This window comes from Scomber japonicus, chromosome 14, assembly GCF_027409825.1.
Source record: "Scomber japonicus isolate fScoJap1 chromosome 14, fScoJap1.pri, whole genome shotgun sequence".
NCBI classification, from domain to species: Eukaryota; Metazoa; Chordata; class Actinopteri; order Scombriformes; family Scombridae; genus Scomber; species Scomber japonicus.
In genome coordinates this window covers 16707201-16727242 of record NC_070591.1, presented here as the reverse complement: position 1 = coordinate 16727242, position 20042 = coordinate 16707201, and the positions used below count along the sequence as shown (strand labels likewise).

The 20042-nt window shown below is 42.5% G+C and overlaps 1 protein-coding gene across 3 annotated transcripts in view; it reads left to right on the top strand.

Annotated features, from left to right (window-relative positions):
- Positions 1-20042, top strand: part of dlg5a (discs, large homolog 5a (Drosophila)) — a 36560-nt gene that overhangs the window by 9572 nt on the left and 6946 nt on the right. Inside the window, exons 2-22 of one of the 3 annotated variants that reach the window (XM_053333133.1) lie at positions 1699-1767; positions 3664-3817; positions 4408-4551; positions 5456-5639; positions 6594-6853; positions 7002-7314; positions 7946-8176; positions 8585-8769; positions 8854-8979; positions 10480-10612; positions 10787-10914; positions 11005-11180; positions 11291-11394; positions 12615-12707; positions 12984-14036; positions 15204-15324; positions 15419-15563; positions 15797-15930; positions 16055-16144; positions 16857-17025; positions 18759-18921. In XM_053333133.1, the coding sequence (XP_053189108.1) occupies positions 1699-1767; positions 3664-3817; positions 4408-4551; positions 5456-5639; positions 6594-6853; positions 7002-7314; positions 7946-8176; positions 8585-8769; positions 8854-8979; positions 10480-10612; positions 10787-10914; positions 11005-11180; positions 11291-11394; positions 12615-12707; positions 12984-14036; positions 15204-15324; positions 15419-15563; positions 15797-15930; positions 16055-16144; positions 16857-17025; positions 18759-18921 (4175 nt within the window). Of the gene's footprint in view, positions 1-1698; positions 1768-3642; positions 3818-4407; positions 4552-5455; positions 5640-6593; positions 6854-7001; positions 7315-7945; positions 8177-8584; positions 8770-8853; positions 8980-10479; positions 10613-10786; positions 10915-11004; positions 11181-11290; positions 11395-12614; positions 12708-12983; positions 14037-15203; positions 15325-15418; positions 15564-15796; positions 15931-16054; positions 16145-16856; positions 17026-18758; positions 18922-20042 lie in introns of all 3 variants that reach the window. The other 2 variants (XM_053333134.1, XM_053333132.1) reach the window with 2 other exon arrangements.

The window sequence follows — 20042 nt, the reverse complement described above, 5'->3', positions numbered from 1 at the left end:
TGCAACCACGGAAATGAGCAGGAGGCTTTTGCATACAGAGAAGTAATGATGTGCAGCCCCAGAGTGGTTCTCATCACGTCTGATGGAACAATATGAAATCAAAGCTGTGCGCTCCGAGCACTTCTCAGAGTAAAAGTGTTGAGCATCACGGAATGTCAGAACAGATTAAGAGCCTTTCTGCCCTGCTCTTCTCTACTTTTTTTCCTCCAGTCTCTCCTCTTACTTCTGTTTCTTTATGTCTCTCAAACAGCCATCTCCTTATCTGTTTTTGCGACTTAGTTAGGCTATCTCCTTTCATCTGTCCTCCCCCTGCTCCGTGCCTTCCCCTTGTTTCCCTTCTTGCCCCCCTCTTCTCCGCTCTGTCTGCGGGGTCTAAGATGGAGTGGCTCAGTCGCACAGAGCTCATAGTTAATTAGGCTTGGCCTTGTCACACATTGAGGGCTGGAGCCAGAGCTGTAGCAAAACCCAGTGGGGAGGCAAAGGCTGAGATGGAGATCTGGAACAGTTGGCATCTATCTATTGCCTGCGACTGACAAAGGCAACTACAATTCCCCCGCTCTCTTAAACCCTTGTACACAGGAAGACTTTGTTCATGTGTTTGGTCGGCATATTACACATTAGATCAGTATCATCAGTGTCTCACTATGCTGTTTTATGAATATTCATTTGATCAGTTTACATAAGACTAATTATGTTCACTTTGCCTTTTTAATCCTGGAATTATTGATGGTTTTTTATTCCTTATTTCATTTTAGAAACAGATTTTGTGTTCAATTTGGATTTTAGAAATGTGTGCAAGCAACTGTTTATTGTTTATACTCTATTTAGAGGGTCTCTGAGCACCTCATTTGCTCTTTCCTCTCATTTTTATCTTTGAAATTTACTTGAAGCATTTCCTGAGCTGTGATGGTTGCATGGGACCTTTTTCACTATAGATTGTGATGATCAGCATCTTTTTGCAGCGGATAACACACCAACTTTTGTATGTGTGGCGGTGTAAAATCAAGCAGTTAAAACCAGTCTTTTTTAGAAAGTCTTTTGTGAAAGATGAACTAAACTAGGTCTGTAGTCTACAAACAGTAGGTTATGCCTTCTGCAATAAACACAAGTCTAAGATTAGTCTTTTTGAAAAATCTGTCTAGGTGTTGTCAGCCATGTTTATGTTGCCCTGTGGAGCAGGCACTCTGCAGTATAATGGGGATCTGCATAGCCTCTCCTATGGATTGTGGTAGCCTGTGTGAAATATCCCCCAGCTTAACGGTGTGTACAGCTATTCAGACGGAGAATAATTTTCTTTCTCTCTCTCTCTCTCTCCCTCTCTCACTCTATGTGCTTGACATAAAAAGAGAAAATCCCATTTCAGCTGTGGCATTCTGCCTGTGTAGCAGAAACATACAGGGACTATACATCAAAGCAAGGCAGAGTGCACAGTGAGGGAAAGGCAGTTTAATGACGACGGCAGTCTGGAGTGATAATATAGAGCCACTAAGAAGGAGTGTTGAAGTTATTATTCCAAGTAGAACCCCTGCACTGCATTTATAATACAACTGTGCAGGGAATATGAAGCTGACCATGTAATATTCATTGCTCTCCACACTCTACAGGCAATTAATTCAGCCGTGTGCTTAATTGGTTAGTTAATCAATCACTGCTTTATGTCTGAATGTATCCCTTCTCTTGGCCTTTGTCTCCCGGCAGGTTCCACATACAGTGTCCTCTCCACGATGCCTTCTGACTCAGAAAGCAGCAGCTCCCTCAGTAGTGTCGGTATGTATAATGACCCAAGATGCCTGTTATGTTGTTTGTGTCATGGCAGGTTTGACTGGTTCGATGTCATCGCCCAACATAACAGAGCAAAACTTACAATAAACCAGCATGGTTGCACCATGACTTCTGATTGTCTTGTTGGGTTGAAGAGATTTATTGTTTTGGTTTGAGCGACACATTGGGCCAAATAACACCCTCCCGGTGTCTTCCTCTTTCCCTAAGGGGAGGCTTGCCATGCTTGCTTTCCCTAGTTTTTGACAAAGGTCCAAATGACTCAGCTGTGTTACATAAACCTCCAAAAGGGCCAAATGTTGAGCCAAAGATGAACATAATCCTCATATTTCCTGCCCCAGTCCCCGTGCCATGGATATTCTTTTCTATGAGGAAAACAAAACCCTGAAAATGACTCCTTAATGTCTTTCAATTTTGTGTTATAATCTCTTTGGCAAAGAACTCGCAGTAAAAGAGAATGATATAAATATTTCAATGACAAATCGTTTATTTTTTGTTGGGTTTCTTTGGTATTTTATTTGTAGGTTTTTCAATGTATAAACAGGTCAACAAGTACCAAATAGTACAACAAGAGAAACATTAAAAATTAAACAGAAGTTCGTAACATAACAAAGGAGATATGCTAAGATGTAATGAAAAAAAAGGGAAGCTGATGATGATGATGATGATGACAATAATAATAAAATAAAACATAAAAAAGGCATTACAGACACACACACATGCAGACACATAAAACAACCACTGCTCAAATACAATACATACAAGTCAACTCAATAGACATATGCTCAGCACCAGTCATTATGCAAATATCAAAAACAAAAAAACTGTCATTCTTGACAGATACAGTAAGAAAGGTTGCCACATCTTGTCAAAGGCTGCAGTGCTGAGAGAGACATTGTGTTGAACCCTTTCCACGTGCAATAAACTGCCAGGCCTTAAAGGAAGGTGCCTCGTCACTCTTTCAGTGGGTTAAGATATTCCTTTTTACAATGACCATACCGTATTGTATTGTTTTTAATGCATATTGATCAGTGTAGAGAGGTGATGTTTTTACAGGTGAAATCTCTGACCTGGAGATAACTGAAGAAATGTGTATCTGACAGTGTATATTTCCCTTTTAGCTGAGCAAAGGTAGCAAAAGTCTTGTTGAGATAAAGGTCTCCAATGGTAGCAATACTCTTATTCTCCCAGAGCAGAAAAAGTATTATCAGACAGTGAGGCGGGGGAAGGCGTGGTTTCGGCAAAGCGGAGTGTAGGTGGAGAGCTTAAATTACTTTCTTATTTAATACCAAATTTTTAAAGTGCTTGTGACTATAAAGTTACTTCCTGTAATGGCTGTTAGGGATTGAGCTGAGGAAAAGAGGAGGGCAGGCAGAGAGCTATTAGGGAAACTTTGCCATGACGGGGTGGAGGCAGTGACATTACCCAAATATGCATTTTGCCAGTACATTAATGCTCTGCAGCCCAATAATAGTGAGAGAAGTTTGGTAGACTGAGGCCACCAACCTATTTGGGTTTGATTATATATTTCTTTTAGAGATACGAAGGTAAGATGATTAAATCTAATTAACTATCAAGACCAATCAGGTGAATGTTAATCTCAGTCGGGATATATAGAATTGAAACATTAAAACAACCATTATAAATGAAGTAATGTATATAGTGTGAGGCCACTGCTTAAAGTCAAATAATATCTGGATACCTTCCTTTACACCACACCACTACTTTTTATTTTCCTGTTAGATTACAGATGGTTTACTCATATAATGCTCCGTCCAATGATAACATGCATTGGGTCAGTAAACTTTTCCAGTGTGTGTTGATCAACAGTCCTAGCCTCCGGTAATGTGCTCACTGTTGCAGGTTCGCCTGTTAACGGAGAAGCGTCCTCCCCACCACCAGCCATCAACGACAACCGGCCACCCGGTGACAACCTGGACACCATCTTGTTCCAGCTCCGCCAAGTGACCAGGGAGAGGGATGAGCTCCGTAAGCGTCTGGCGTTGGCATCGCCCGGGACCACCTTCGACGACTGCAGGTGCAAATCCCACCCTGCCTGCCAAGTCGTGGTTGTTATTGTTTTTTTCGCCCTTTTCCAGTAGCACTTTTCTTTGGCTGATGACTATGAATCTGTCTACTCTGATGATATATATATATATTTTTTTTGCCTGAATGCAATACATCAAATCCAACTATTGACTCAAGCGTGAGATTCATTGCTGTCAGAGCTGCAGAATGATAATGTTTACTCTCTAGGTTGTTAAAGAAACTGTGATGTACGTGTCCTCAGTTCTGGCTGCCATGTTTTTATGTAGTAATTCTCTGCTGTTTAGAATAAAGAGAGGGCACCAATGCTGGCTGCCTAATTAAGTTTAATGCACTCTAGATACCAGATGGTTCTTGTGCAACAGATGATGAATTTTGCATTGCTTACATCAGTGCATACTTTTTTTAAATGCTGTTTACATTTAGTCAACATTTAGTAATTTCATTCCTATGTTATGAATTCTCATACAAGGGTAAGGTCAACACTTTCTTTTCTGTCCTCGTATCTGAGTTGTGTTCGGCTGCATTATCCTACAAGGTTGCAGAACAGTGTTGATTCCCTTTGCTGCTTTTCTCCTTAAGGCCAAATTCCAAAGCCAGTCATGACTATGAACGTCTGAAAAGTCAGTGCATGAGGGCCATGGCAGATCTGCAGTCTCTCCAGAACCAACACACCAAAACACTCAAGAGGTGTGAGGAGGCTGTAAAAGAGGCTGACTTCTACCAGTGAGTTTTATAGTATCTATTCTGCCTTTTTTGTTGCAGCGAAGAACTCTTCAAAGTCATTCAGTTTTTGATTTTTACCTGCATTATGTAGTATAAGTGTAATGCACCTTCAGTTTCCACATGACAACACTGGCGAATGTGTGTCAAGACTCATTATATAAGTGCAAAAGCTGTAAATGTAAGGTGAGCTTCCTGTTACCTTCCACCTGCTGATTTTTAGTGTAGAAATTAAGTTTAATTGCATTGTTTTACTGCAATTCTAGCAAATACTGGCATGGTGTTGCAATTAACCTAATTGAGAGAACATCCCTTGGAGCTATAGCCAGCTTTCACATTGAAGGGGAAATTGGCAATACAAAAAAAAAGGAAAAAAAAAAGACATGCATGGTTTTAAAAGCTTGGAAATGGAGGCATTTATGTGTTTGAATCATTCAGACTAAGAGCTCATAAGCCTAGGCAAAATTTCTGGTGTGTAGAGGCTGATCATATGGTGTATTAACCGATAGAGAATGTAGCTAGTTAGAATATTTTCAAACATAATAGTGGCTAAATATGAGTTGTCAAATTAAGATTATGACCTTCTGCTGTGTGTAGATAACATGACATGCTAAATTAGAAGTGAAGTTTCTTTCTGTTATGCCGCCTAACATTTATCAGTGAGGGATAGCATGATGTGGGTATCCGAAACTTCAAAAGCAGGAAATTGGAAATTTACCCTTCTGGAAATGTATGATCAAAATGCAGTTAGTCTCTCCTTAGATATTGTTCATGGATACAATTACTTCTGAAATTTCTATTTCTGTTCTGCATGTTTGTGTATCTACCATTATGTGTCTGGATATATCTCCTTCTATATACAGATGTGTTGATTCCTCCCATGTTTCTGTATGTTTTACCTTGCTAGCATGCTGCACAGTCGTGTCCTGGGTGAACAAACGCAGCTGAAGGAGGAGATGGAGACACTCAGGAGGGACAACACACAACTTGTCCGAGAGCACAACCATCTTAAACAGAACTGCGAGGAGCTCAAACGACTGCACAGTCAAGACCAGAAAGAGTTGGCAGACCTCCGACTGCAGCAACAGCAGGTACAATCCACACGCACACACGCACACACGCACACACACATATGTTGGGGGTGTTTGCTGTAGTTGCCCAGATGTTATAAAGGCTGGATTTGCCTTCAAAGATTTACTGGCATGCCACAGATGCTAGATTTTATGAATTAATAAAATCATACTGCCTTTCAAAAAAAAAAGTGTTCCTTTGTTACAGTAGTTCACATTTTCAGTAATACTTTACTTTTTAAAGTCATACAACAAGTAAAGTTTGTTGTCCTCTATGCACTGAATACTTTGTTCTAAACAGTACAAGGGTGCTGTGACCTGAACAGTATTGGACCACTGTGCAGTGTTGTCTCACACAGCACCTATGGGAATACTGCAGTGGTTAGGAGCACAGGGCAGCCAAGCAGACGGAACTGCATACAGAGTGTTTCTGAAAAGGGCAAGCACAGAAGAAAAGGGCTTTGGCTTGGGCAAAGGGCACACTGACCCAAACCATGTACAGTAGCTACAAAATCAGTGTATATGCTGTGTAGACGAGGTCAATACAGCCCTCAGGTCACAGCAGCTCTCTCAGAAATCTGGAGGGCTATATCAGCAAGACCTACAGTAATGAGATGTGCAGTCTCACAGAGAATGAATAATGCAGTCTCAAGGACACACTGGGCATAAAACAGATCATTTGCAGGCCAGCCATTTAGTTTAACTTGTCAGTGGACAGTTCAATAATGTGCAGGGACATGTCTAAATGTAGCTCTAGAAAAACACTTAAACCTATAAAAGGTATTGTTTAGAGTCCCACTAGATTTGCTTGAACTGTAAAAATAGAATTCTCCCGACACATTGATGCCATCTGCTGCTTAGGTGCGGCACAGCAAATACTGACTTTGTTGGATATTATTTTACGGCGTCGAAATTTTGAGCAATATTAGTTGTTTTGCAAGGATGTATAATATGACTCTTTATTGTACCCTCCAGGTGATGAGAGAGAAGGGCTCATCAGAGGTGTTAAACAAACTGTACGACACAGCCATGGACAAGCTGGAAAGCGTAAAGAAGGAATACGATGCCCTGAGCAAGCGCTACAGCGAGAAGGTGGCCAACCACAACACAGACCTGAGCCGCCTGGAGCAGGTCGAGGAGGAGAACCGGCGGTTGCAGAAGCAGATGGATGCACTGCTCAAACAGCGCGACTCTGCTATGCACTACCAGCAGCAGTACTCCACCTCAATGAGGAGGTGAAAGCACTGTCACCTGTACACATAGCACATAATAGTCCAACATTTTGTGAACAAGTGGTGCTATGAGCGGTACCACACATCATTTTATATGTGCCTCTTGTAAAATTCAGCATTTAAACCCTCACCACCTTCCTCCATCCTCCAGGTTTGATTCAATGCAGCAGGAGCTAAACAAATCTTCGGCCCAGAACAAGGAGCTACAGAGAGAGATGGAGCGGCTACAGTCGGAGGTAACACGCTACAAGAACTTGCAGCTGAAGGCGGCGAAGGACTGCGAGAAGTACAAGGAGGAGAGGGACTCTGTGTTCAACGAGTATCGTCTCATCATGAGTGAGAGAGACCAGGTGATCAAGGAGTTGGACAAGCTGCAGACAGAGCTGGAGGCAGCTGAGGCCCGGCTCAAAAACACCTCTTCAGAGAGGGTGGTGGCCAGCGAAGAGTTGGAAGCCCTTAGACAGGTATCAGACTTAAGATTGTAAAAAATGTATACACTTGAGTTTATATATATCCTTTTTTTTCAACTGTCCAGAGAGGTTCTGTGTAGTAAAGGTGAAGGCTGATTGAGTATCCCTCCCAAAAACATAATTACAAATTACTAAGTGGCAAACTTGAATTTGAAGATTGCAAACCTATCCAATCCAACATATTGCAGACATGTTGAACGTCATAATGTATTTTCCTAAAATTGATGTTTTGCATTTTTAAAACTGTTCTTGTCATTACTCATCACTCTCACCTTCCACAAGAGGGTAGAAGGTTGAAATCATCATATCCTTCAAAAAGTATAAAACTGTGTCAGTTTAAACACTTTCCTCTGTGAGAATATTAGTCTGTCAAGTTGTTAGTGGGTCTGCTTGTGAATTGGGCCAGGCATTCACTTGTCAGTAGATCAAAGGCCATTTTCACCCAGGACACCGCACAAAAATAGTTTAGCTCCGCTGCCTCCTTTTTGAAGAATATTTCTGAGCACTCACTAAGTAGTGTTGGATCACTCTGCATTGGCCCTCAAATATTTTTTTTTTCACATCGTATTAATGACTCAGTGTTGAGATGCCCTCATTTCATTTTGCACCCTTTGTTCTGCGGCAGGAGTTGAACTCGTCACTGGTGGACCGCGACAGGGCCATCTGCGAGAGGAACGAGCTGCTGGAGAAGTACTGCCATGAGGTGAAGGACAAAGCCGAGGCCCAGAAGGAGCTGAGTCAGGCCTGCAAGGACATCGAGACGGTCCGAGAAGAGAGGGACGTGGCCCGGAAGGAGAGGACAGAGGCCATCATTCAAAGGGATCAGCTGCTTCGAGAGTACTATCAGGCCAGACAGGTAACAAACGCACACGTCCTCACGTAACACACTTTAGATTTGACAGTATAAAGTCAAAGGTTGGACACAGGATAAAGAGCTTGCATCCAGTGAGCTGTCAGTTGGTGGATTAGAGTGTGTCAGTGGATTGTCCTGTAAGCGGATTTAGGTCCACACCTCTGTCAGCCCACTAGATGGCTGTCTGTAAAGTCCCTCTGCTGGTTACGCGAACCCTAAAGACATCATGACTAGCTTTTTACACCTTGAGAGTCACACATCTGGATAGTCTGCACATTTGCTGGTATCAGTATTTCATGTCCATCCTTCAGACCAGACACTTTAATATTCTATGATGTTGCTCCAAACAGAAATACAGCATATGTAACACACTGGTTTTCAAGAACAATCCTCTTCATGTATCCTTCTTAGAAACAAGACTCGGCCACCCTGGACATGGAGCGAGCCAACAAGGAGATTGAGGTGCTGAGGAAACAGTATGAGGCCATGTCCCAGGAACTGAAGGAAGCCACACAGGAAGCCGAGGTGGCCAAATGTCGACGGGATTGGGCCTTCCAAGAGAGAGACAAAATAGTGGCAGAGAGGGAGAGTATAAGGTCAGTCTGTTTATAGGTCTGCCACTATAGGTCAGTGATTATTTGAGACAATCACTGACCTATATCTGCTTTGCTCATTCCCAGGACTCTGTGTGATAACCTGCGTCGGGAAAGAGACCGGGCAGTCAGCGACCTGGCCGACGCACTGCGGAATCTGGACGATATGAGGAAGCAGAAGAACGATGCATTGCGAGAGCTTAAAGAGCTGAAGTAAGTTTTATCCAAGGTTTACTGTACTCACGCAAGCCAAAATCCGATTTTTAGTCAATCTAGATTGGAACCAGATGGCTCTTATGAAGTCTGAACAGTCATAAATCACATGAAATCCGATTTTTGCAAACCAGATCGAACCTCCCAAACCACCTTTTTGGGAGGTAGTTTCAAATCGCATTTGGACAGATGTGTCTGAATCTGAACAGCTCCAAACACTGAACTCGGTTTTGACTGTCCGTGACGTCTCTCTACGTCACTCTATGCGACACCAGACCCGCGCTTATTCTAGTTGTTGTTGCTAGCTGATATCAATGGAGGACGTCGAAAACATCAGTCCTTGGACAGAGGACGAAACCAAATTCTTAATTAATCTTTGGGGAGATGACTCCGTTCAATCGAAGCTCGAGGGTTTGTTGTTGTTAATGCTGTCGCAATTATATGACATCACACAATACACGCTCCGACGACGTTGCCACAGCAACCTGTCAGATTGGTCATTAATGGGCCCCAGTCTGAACAGAGCCAAATCTGATTTGGACACTTGCTAAAAACAGTGTGGACAGTCAGGCCTAAAAATCAGATTTGAGAAGGAATCAGATTTGAATCAGATTTGCCTGCAGTCTAAACACAGCCTAAGATATCTCAGGAAAATTCTACATTTGAGTGAGCACAAAACACTATTCTATGTACTCTGCCAACTTTGTGTGTCCTACCGCTTTGTCTCTATAAGCTGTTGTACTCGGTGTGTGGCTGGGTGTAAGCTGTGATATTGTGCCTTTGGAGACATCAGAGAGCTCAGTTGTTTGTCTGGCGGCATTTCCACATGCCCAGATTAAAAGTGTAATCCCGAAAAGCGTCAGTGTTTTGGACACATACACATTTAGTCTCTCACTGTCTCTACCTCCCTGCATACCAATGTGTTTATATTTCATGTAAAAGCTCCCCCTGCTGGGTAAAGTGTATATGACAGTCATAAAGTCAAGTCACCATATGGTGTATGCAGTATGCTGTGACTTTGAGAGTGTCTCCCTCTATCCTCTGCAAAGAGCAATGTAGGACTGGGGTTTTAATGTCACAGCTACCCTCAAGGCATGCCTCAGTAGGACACCATATATCTTAGTGACAGTGGGGCATTGTGTGCATTCTACTTTTAGTTTTCTTATGAGCAAATATAAATTTGATTCCCTAAACCACGAAGCATAAGGTGTTAGTGTCTGAAATATTTTGTTATGAAAGAAAGAAAAGTCTAAGCCAACTTCCACAAAAAAGAAGGTCAAATCATGGAAACATTCTGAATGTATTTGTGTTATTGTATCTTGCACTGATTGATTCTACATCTACAAATATGCAGACTTTAAAAGTCCCCTTAACTTTTGGTTACAAATCTTTTCCAGTATACTGACTGGTTGTGTGTTATTCTCTCTTTCTCTTGTCCATGCCCATTCATCCTCCAGTCACTGACCTTTGACTCTGTGTGCAATGTCTTCCTTTGTTAAGGGAGAAGATGGAGAGCCAGTTGGAAAAGGAGGCCCGGTTTTGTCAGCTAATGGCCCACAGCTCTCATGACTCAGCCATCGATACAGACTCCCTGGAGTGGGAGACAGAGGTGGTGGAGTTCGAGAAAGACAGGGTAGGAAAGACAGCGCTCAGCTCTTATTACTGAGAGTGATTTGGTGACATGCCAGTCTCCCTGAAGCCAGTCGAGCTTCTAAAGACTGCCAAAAATGTGATGATATTGAAATACGTTTGTCAATTCACTGACTTTTATATGGATTTACTAACATTTATATTATTCGCTTTACAGGATGACATGGATTTGAAGGCACTTGGGTTTGATATCGCAGAGGGGGTAAATGATCCATATTTACCAGGAGATTGCGGAATATTTGTTACAAGGGTGGACAAAGGAAGTATTGCAGATGGACGGTTAAGGTGAGTGCTGCTCTAGTAGCTGTCACGCTCCTTTCTTATAAACTAACTGTCCATTTTATGTCTCACGATCCACCCTTTTTGTGTTATCAGAGTGAATGATTGGTTGTTGAAGATTAATGACATCGACCTGACCAATAAGGACCGGAAGCAGGTGGTGAAGGCTGTGCTCAATGGTGGAGGATTGATCAACATGGTGGTACGAAGAAGAAAGTCTCTAGGAGGAAGACTGGTCACTCCTGTTCACATCAACCTCGTGGGACACAAAGGTATAATATTGCTAAAATAGATGTATTTTTGTCTTTTACTGTGTATTATGACTGTCTGTGTTTGTTTGTTGTTGTTTTTTTTTATCACCTCATTTTCTTCTGTGTCTCAGACAGCGGTATCGGTCTGGAGAGTGGGGTGTATGTTACTGCCATTGTCCAGGGCAGTCCGGCAGCCAGGGAAGGTTCTCTCACAGTTGGAGACAGACTAATCGCTGTGAGTCATAGCCAACTTCTTTAAAATCCGCTTTTATACTTCTTTTTTTTTTTTTAATACTCCCTTCCTCCACATCCACCACATTGCAGATCAAACAGGTTATATGAGTTTTCTAATCCAGGCCCCCACTCCATTCCAACACTCACACTCCACACCCAGATAAAGTGGGATTTTGTTGAGTATGTGAAGAAGTAAAAGAAGGAGAAAAGTCTCTTCCTTTGATTAAATCCTCAAAAACCTGCATCTGCAGAGGGCTAGGTGGAGCTGTCTTCACTCACACAGCTTTGGTACACTCACACGAAGGGAATAGGAGGAAAAGAGACAAGTGTCAGGAATGGAACTTTGTGTCTCCATCGCTGCCTTTTTAAAATTGACCTTATCCTAATCTGCCAGTAGCAGCAGAAATCTTAATTCCCCTGTTAGTTTAAACTGGAGCATAAAAACCTGTGCATTACGTTTAAATCCCAGAGCACTTGGATATCTCTTCTCACCATTTAGCAGGATAGCAGTTTCATACATGTAGCCAGGAGAGCTGATATGCCAGATGATAGCTCAGCTGCAACCACAATTAGCAATGGTAAGTATAGATGATGCGTTAAGAGATCTTAATCATGAAAGCGTATCGTATTTTATCATGCCCTTGTGGATGTTAATCACATCAGTGTATCAGGTTATATATAACTTACTAAATGCTTAATTGCGTTTGCAAAGGAAGCCACAGTGCTGAATCAGGAATGATATATACATGGGATACAGCTGAATGTCAGTTGCTAAACCCCACAGCTCAGAGGTGACTGTTACTGTTCTGTGCTCAATAAAATGTAGCAAACTTGTCCAAGGTCAAAGCAGAACGTCCTTTGTCCAGAGTCATTTTATAATAAATCTCATCCATGATATATTGCCCACTCTTTAATATCTTTGACCGTTGATTATATTTTAACATTTCCTCTCCAGTCAAGCATATATGATGGAAATATTCAGATTGCAATGTGCTGGCCTAGATTTCTTGTGCTCTCCCTACCGCAGCCAAGTGAGACGCATCTCAGGCCCCAGGCACAGGAGATATGTCACCTGTATGTGTTCAGAGATGTGTATCTATTCAGATGATGCTGCCACCCAAGATGTATACACACTTCAGAGGAAAATCAAAAAGACTGACATGCATTGCTGTAATGTTGAAGGACTTGTCCTTATTTCCATTGTCTTCCTCTACTCCCCAGATAAACGGCATTGCTCTGGATAACAAATCTGTGACAGAGTGTGAAACTCTTTTGCGGAGCTGCAGGGACTCTCTTAGCCTCTCTCTCATGAAGGTGGGCTGCAGTCATCTGACTCTTTTAGTTCCTTTTCTACCTCTCCTATGCTGAAAATGCTGAAAATCCTCAAGAACTTTCTTTCTACTTTTGCTTGCCCTACATAGCAGTTTTATAACCTCAACCATGTGGTTTGGGAAAACTGAAATCCTAGCATATCTGATGCATCCACATTTGTTTTGTCTGTGTCATTTAGAAAAAACAAACAACAAAGAAAATACTTTTTAAGCTTTATTTTTTTGCTGTGGTTAATTCCTTCATCTGTCCTCCCCATAGTTTTTCCCTCACAGCACATCAGGTCAGAACATCTTTGAGAGTCTGCGCGAAACATCAGAGAAGTCCAACGGGCGCATTCACGTATCAGAGATTCACTCTCGGAACAGCCGCAACCTCAAACACAACAGCTCGACACAGACCGACATCTTCTGCCCTGATGTTGGAAGCACCAGCACAAGTAGCATCTCTGGGGAGAGGAGGAAGGTCAGAGGTGAATCTGATGAGGTGTACGGAGACATCAGCAAGCAGTTCTCCACAGGTTCCCTGCATGCCACTAGCCTTCGGCCGGCATCTGACTTGGGCACTGGTCGCTATGGCCCCAGCGCCTTCCAAGAGTGCTGTCCCTACTCAAAGGGACCTTCCTCCTTACCCTTTGACCCTGTTTCTCCCTCGGACTGCATCACAATGGAGACAACTCTGGAGAAGAAGCACAGTGGAGGCACGTGGCCCAAGATGATGGTGGGAGGCATGTCAGTAGCACCAGATAACACCAGCCCAGTCACAGCAGCAGCACAGCTCTCCATCTATAAATCGCCTAAACAGAGGAAGTCCATATTTGACCCGGACACTTTCAAGCGCCCTGAAACCCCTTCCTCTAAGATGGAGTACATGGCAGCCAATCAGATAGCTGCAGCAGTAGCTGCTGCTGCAGTATCGCATTCCCCACAGCCTTCGAAGACAGAGTCCCTCTCCTCCTCATCCACCCCCACACCAACCCCTCCAACCCCACCCACTCGCAGTGACTCTTTTAAGTTCAAACACAAACATCAAAGCAGCTCTGCCTCTGACTGCACAATCACCTCAGACGGCAAGGGAGAGGCTGCAATCTCCATGGCAGCAGGAGAGAGCAGGGAGAGGAGTGAGAGAGAAAGAGACAGGAATGGAAACCACTATTTCCTGGATGGCAAGGTCCTGACCTCAAGAAAGTCATGTGACGAGGACATCGGCCGAACCAGAGGAGAGGAGCCTGAAGTAAAGAGACCACGCCCTAAATCTGCTCCTGCCCTCCGACGTAGGATGACCCCACAGACCATCACTCTTCCCACCTTCCAGGTCAGTCCGTTTAAAACCTTGAAACCAAATCTAGACTTTTTATAATGCCTCCGTGCCAGTGAAAGTCGTGGCTGGAGGCATACGTTTTTCAGGTTGTCTGTCCCATACTTTTGCGCAATATCTCAGGAATGCCTTAAGGGAATTTCTTCAAATTTGGCACAGACGTCCAGCAGGACTCAAGGACAAAGTTATTAGATTTTGGTGCTCAAAGGTCACGGTGACCTCACAAAACACATTTTTTGCCATAACACACTAATTAGAACAAAGTTTCACACAATAGTCCAATAGGATAAATTGAGGAAGTAATGACATTTTATATCCAAAAGGTTGAAGTTCAACTTCACTGTGACATCATGATGTTCTGCAAAAGCATGAGTCTGGCCATTATCCAACGCCATAACTCAGGAATAGAGGGGGAGATTGTGACCATATTTCACATTTGGTTGGATACTGAATTGGGACATGAACCTTGGTGGTGCCCACCTTGAAACTGTGGTGTGGTGATTTTATGAAACTCTTTCAAAGTCTTCACTGTAAATATTTAATTAGTTGACAGACATGAATGTAAACTGCAACTTGACTGGTTGGTGGAGGCATAGAACTGTGAGGCAGTATTCTCTAGTTTTATTAAATAATTCCTCTTTTATGTTCTAAAAAATGCTTCTGTAAAAATAGTCTTTTGCCTGTTTCCTGCACAAGTTCAGCTCAGCCTGATCAGTAGCTTCTCTAATAAAGAGACATGATACATTTGTGAAGTGTTTGAATTCAAAACGAGACCAACATCTCAAATCATCCCAGTGGGCCAAAGCATCCATTTTGTGGTAGAATTTACAGCCCCGTCAGAGCTGTGCCTCTGGGAGTTGCCACTTAGCCAGCATGTCGGAGTGATTGATGCTTCTGCACTGGTTTAGCCACTCAGCCCAGGAGCTGAGTCAGTGCCTGGGGCTCAGACAACCATGCCTTGCTACCTTTTCGGGCCCATGAGCACACACGATTTTGCAGTGGGGATGAATGTTCATTTTACTGTTGTATGATGTTCATGAAGTAATTTTTCTCATATGTTACTTGTCTCCAGCAAAAGGTTGAGATTTTTTTTCCCAAGACATAATGGTGTTTTGTTATCCTGCAGGGAGAAAAGTAACCATTTGTGTCTGTTATTTGTCACAGAGCTACTCTAACGATGAGCATTCACCAGAACCCAGGGACATGCTGCGGTCCTCCCCCAGCCGCTCCCATAGGCACAGCGTTGGCTTTGTCCCCACAGTCTACAACGGCACCCTACCTCCTAGTGAGTTTCTCAGATTCTTACATAAACACGCTCTCAACACAATCATACAGTCCCCCCCCTCCTCTTTACCATGGTGGTGTGTCTGTTCTGTCAGATTCAGCCCACCGGGGTCTGGCTCCTTGCCCCGCTGTGACTGCCGTGATGAGGAATCCAGTGTACACGGTGCGCAGTCATCGTGTTCATACCAGCAACTGTCCATCTGTCGCCTCCCAGATCTGTCACCAGCACACCCACACCAGGTTACTCCCTCCTCCACACTTTACAGATTACTTGATGTTTATGTCAAAGGTTTTTAAATTGTTGGTTCATAGTTTCTGATGGGACCTCTTATGATGACTAATATATCTAAATGAGCCAGTTTCCCAAAGGCATAACCACATAATTTAATGTGATTGGTGTTGAAAATAATCTCTTGCATTCTATGGATAATTATGAATGTTTCCTAAGGCTTCATTTTTTCATTTTTGCTTAGCCCACAACACCAGGGTCGTCTGAGCCTGGACCTTAGCCAGCAGAAGCGCATGGGCGACTTCTCTGAATCCTCATCGTCACGCAGCAGCAGAGCTTCACACGGTACAAATTCACTGCCCTCCAGCGCACGGCTCGGTCAGTCTGACATGCACGCATGCACGCACACACAAATAAATAAAGGTCACAGACTTATGTCCCTTTCTTTTTTTGCATATTGTGTCAGCGCATTCATCCCTGTATCATTTCATCCCTCTGCCAGGTTCTTCCAATAATGTCCAGTACCGCACAGAGAGGATCAAAATCCCTTCCACTCCCCGCTACCCTCGCTCCATGCTGGGGTCAGACAGAGGTACTGTGCTCACAAGTAAAAACACACTTCACACTCACCACAAGTGTGAAAAGCATCTTAGATCAAACTGCAAGGCACAGCAGCTACAGCTCTAGCAATAGATTTTCTTTTTAACTTTGTTTCTAAACCCCAAGGTTTGGTTGGCCTGCTGCATAGTAAGATCAATATCTAATAAAGTTTTAAATTGAGATTTTACAATATTGTCAGAACGAAAACAGGGCTCATTTTAAATCTATCCGTGAAACTGTAGAGGTGTAAATCTCACATTCACCTCTATACATGAACTGAATGTACATCCTGGATGGTTGGATTGTGTTTAGATTTTGTATTTAGAATTTAAAATCTTACTACCCAAACTCAAACATATTTTTCCACATTAACAGCAGTGTGTGAAAACAGTGTGTCTCTACTTCACAGGCAGTAGCTTATTAAATGGTGATACATTTCCACAAATATTCTCAACAGTAACCAAAAGCAACAATCTGCTGACAGGCAGCTCAGACAGCAATATCCTTGTTAAAACGTAGGTGTCAGGAGATTTGTGTATGTAGGACCAGTTAAATCGGATATTTACTGTCCTTTATAAAAGCTGACAATATGATGTGACATTGCAGTTGTAATCAGATTTCTGTGTGTATTTCAGAGGTGTATTTCATGTGAGATGTAAATGTCATGCTTCTGCCCCTTTCTGCTCCTTTGTCTTTAAATCTAGGCTCCCTCTCACACTCCGAGTGCAGCAGCCCCAGTCTCATCACACCTCCACAGTCTCCGCTCAATCTGGAAACTTCTTCGTTTGCCAGCAGCCAATCACAAGGCTCCATTTCCACTTTACCTCGGATCTCAGTCAGTCCTGTGCCAATAGGGGAGCGCAGGAAAGATAGGTATGACAAAAACTAACACAGATAAACATTTGTAAAAGTAAATTCAGTTCTCGTGCCCAGTAGGATGACACACGTGCTCTATTGTGATGCTGTTAACTGCTACAGATTGACTTGGTTTTGACTAATTTCCTGATCTTGCGTCAGAAATGTACATTGAGTAGCTGGAAGTGAGGGCCTATAATAGACGTGTTCAAAATGTTAATCAGATGATTATAATCTAGTTGATTAGCATGGTCTTTGTTATAGGACTGTGATAAAATGACTCTACAGAAGATGTCGATGTGGGATGAATGATAGAGAGTATTATTGTAAGGATCACTTCAGAAGCCAGTATGATATGGCCTATGTTTTTCCTCAGGGAAGGGAGATTTCAAAAGGCGTTGCCAAGCAACAGGTGGTCAGCGCTGCTCAACCCCTTATTGAAATTCAGATTTAAATCCTATTACAACCCGTAATAATTTTATGGAAGCTTCTTGCTCTTTCCAAAAAAGAAGCAGTGGTATACCAGTGTGTTGTAATTTTATATTACTCTTTTCTGTCCCATTTTATATCGCTACACCTCTGTCTTTACTGTCTCTGTATGATATCTGTCCTCCATTCTCCTCTTTATCTTCCTCCCACCTATCTGCAACCTTCCGCTTCCAGATCTCTTTACCGTAACAGATCTTTTCTAAGGATTCCTCTGGCTGCAAGGCCGAGGTTCTCCTCTCTCAGGAGCCTCAGGTTCGTTCTCCCTCACAGTGCTACAAACAAGGGAATGTCCCCACCCTCCCCTTCCGAGTTCATGTCTTTCTCATGCTTCAGTGCAGTCGGTTAGACAATATGGAGGAAAAGAATAGTCCTACGCACTTCACATGCACTATATGGAATGCAAAACGAGATTTTGTGATGTTTTTCACCCACCCCAAGAGTGCAATTTTCATTTTCAGATTACCAGCCCTTTGCATGCTACTGTAAACAATTTATTTCTCAGGTTATAGAAAATATACCCCTGTTCAGCTACACTTGGTGAGCTTTAAAGGTTCAATGTTATGATTGTATGTCTGCCCTTGTCTCACATGTTGGGAAACCCGCTCAAATCTCAGTTATTGCATGCAGCGTCCAAGCCCGATTATGACGACATGGTCAATATGCATGTGTGTATTTTGGCCTCAAGCCAAGTCACCCTTCAGTCTGCAGTATGTATGTTATGCAATGGTATTATTATTCAGCCGCTAGCTTCTGGGTCATGGTCTTGTTTGTACACCACTACTCTGTTTACCCCTCTCTCTGGCTGCTAATCCATTCCTCTTATCTGCCTTCATTGAATTGTATTCCATGTCGAAAGCCAACTTGTTATAAAAAGTTCATGCAAATCCTTCATATGAAGGGATTTTTTGCCTGTGCTTTCATGATGTTGTACACAATGTCTCTGGTCTCTTAGCCTTTTCGGTTTCTTGTGCAAGCCAGGTGGAAACTGTTCTGCCCTGGATAGATGATCAGTTTACAGGCCTGAGGGGCAATTTAAGCTTAAACACAACTTAATCTGTCTATTAATTGGACCAGATATGACTTTATATCACTAGAGCCAAAGCCTGCATAGGGAGTAACTTTCCAGAGCTCTAAATTAGTTGGTCAACACAACTATGTAAACTTCACCTCACTATTTACCCTCCCAATTTGCTCCTGTGCAGTGTCGTATAACTGCTTTTCTATAGTATTATTCATTCATATCCACTCCTCTTTTCCACCAGGCCATACTTGGAGGAGCCCCGTAATGTCATTGTGCACAAAGGTGCGGAGCCTCTGGGCATCTCCATCGTGAGTGGGGAGAACGGAGGCATCTTTGTCTCCAAAGTTACTGGAGGTAGCATCGCCCACCAGGCAGGACTGGAGTATGGAGACCAGTTACTGGAGGTATGAACAACCTATACTTGAAAATGCTTCAAGCAGCACATTTTCAAATGTGTGTCAGGAAGCAGAGCAATACAGGAGTAGCCTAATACTGATACTACTGATATATGATTGCTTCAAGGGCTCAAAGTAATTTTGCTGCCTACTCCACACTTTTTCCACTTTACTACCCGGAAGGCTGTATTCATTAGTGTTGTCACATTTCCCAGTATTTTTATACAGTCACCAATATATGGTTTTTACAACTTGAAGCTGAAATAGTATTGCATAGTCGCATAAAGAAGGCATATACCTTTCTTGTAGATGCTACACTATTTGTGTAGTTAAAAGCAAAAAACAGTAAAAACATTTTTGACATTTAATTTAGTCTTACAGCTGAAAACATGGAGAAAAAAGCCATAATCTAACAGTCCTGCAGAACTTTTTACTTTAACCCAAGAACACAAGAGTGTAGCCTACATTCATTAAAAATCCTTTACTGATTTTTATGAGATTTTCTTTCTTGGTAGTTCAAGTTCAGGGATTAAATAAAGGCAGCGGATGCATGATGGCATCCACCTGATCTGTAACTCTGTTCAATATAAAAGTGATGCATCATTAATGGCTGAGATGCCTGCATCATATAAATCAGAATTTTAGCATCGCTAATAAACTGATCAGTTAACAGATCCTCATAATTAAATGACAGCAGAGGTGTAAAATTCTGGTGGCAAAAAACGACCTATTGTTATGTTTATGCCATTTAGCAGCCATGGTAATGCGCTTCTAAAAAAGAAAATAAGACCTTTTTATATGCAGTTTTCCAAAAACCATTACAAATCACTTTTAAAGGTTGATTAAGGTCTGGTTAGGTTTAGGTGCAAAAACACTTGATTATGATTAGGGGAAGATCATGATTTTGGTTAAAGTGATCACTTTTATACTTCATTGTCATGGCAAAAGTAAACACCATGACATCGAGTAAACAATCATCTCCTGCAGGGGTGACTTGCTGTAGTGACAGTAACACTGCTATTGGCCACTGGTTGGTCAGCCTTTCTGAAATACTAAAAGGACGAGCAATGTTACAAGGCAAATAATGGCTGTCTGGTCTCTTCACAGAATATACTGTATACACTTTTTTT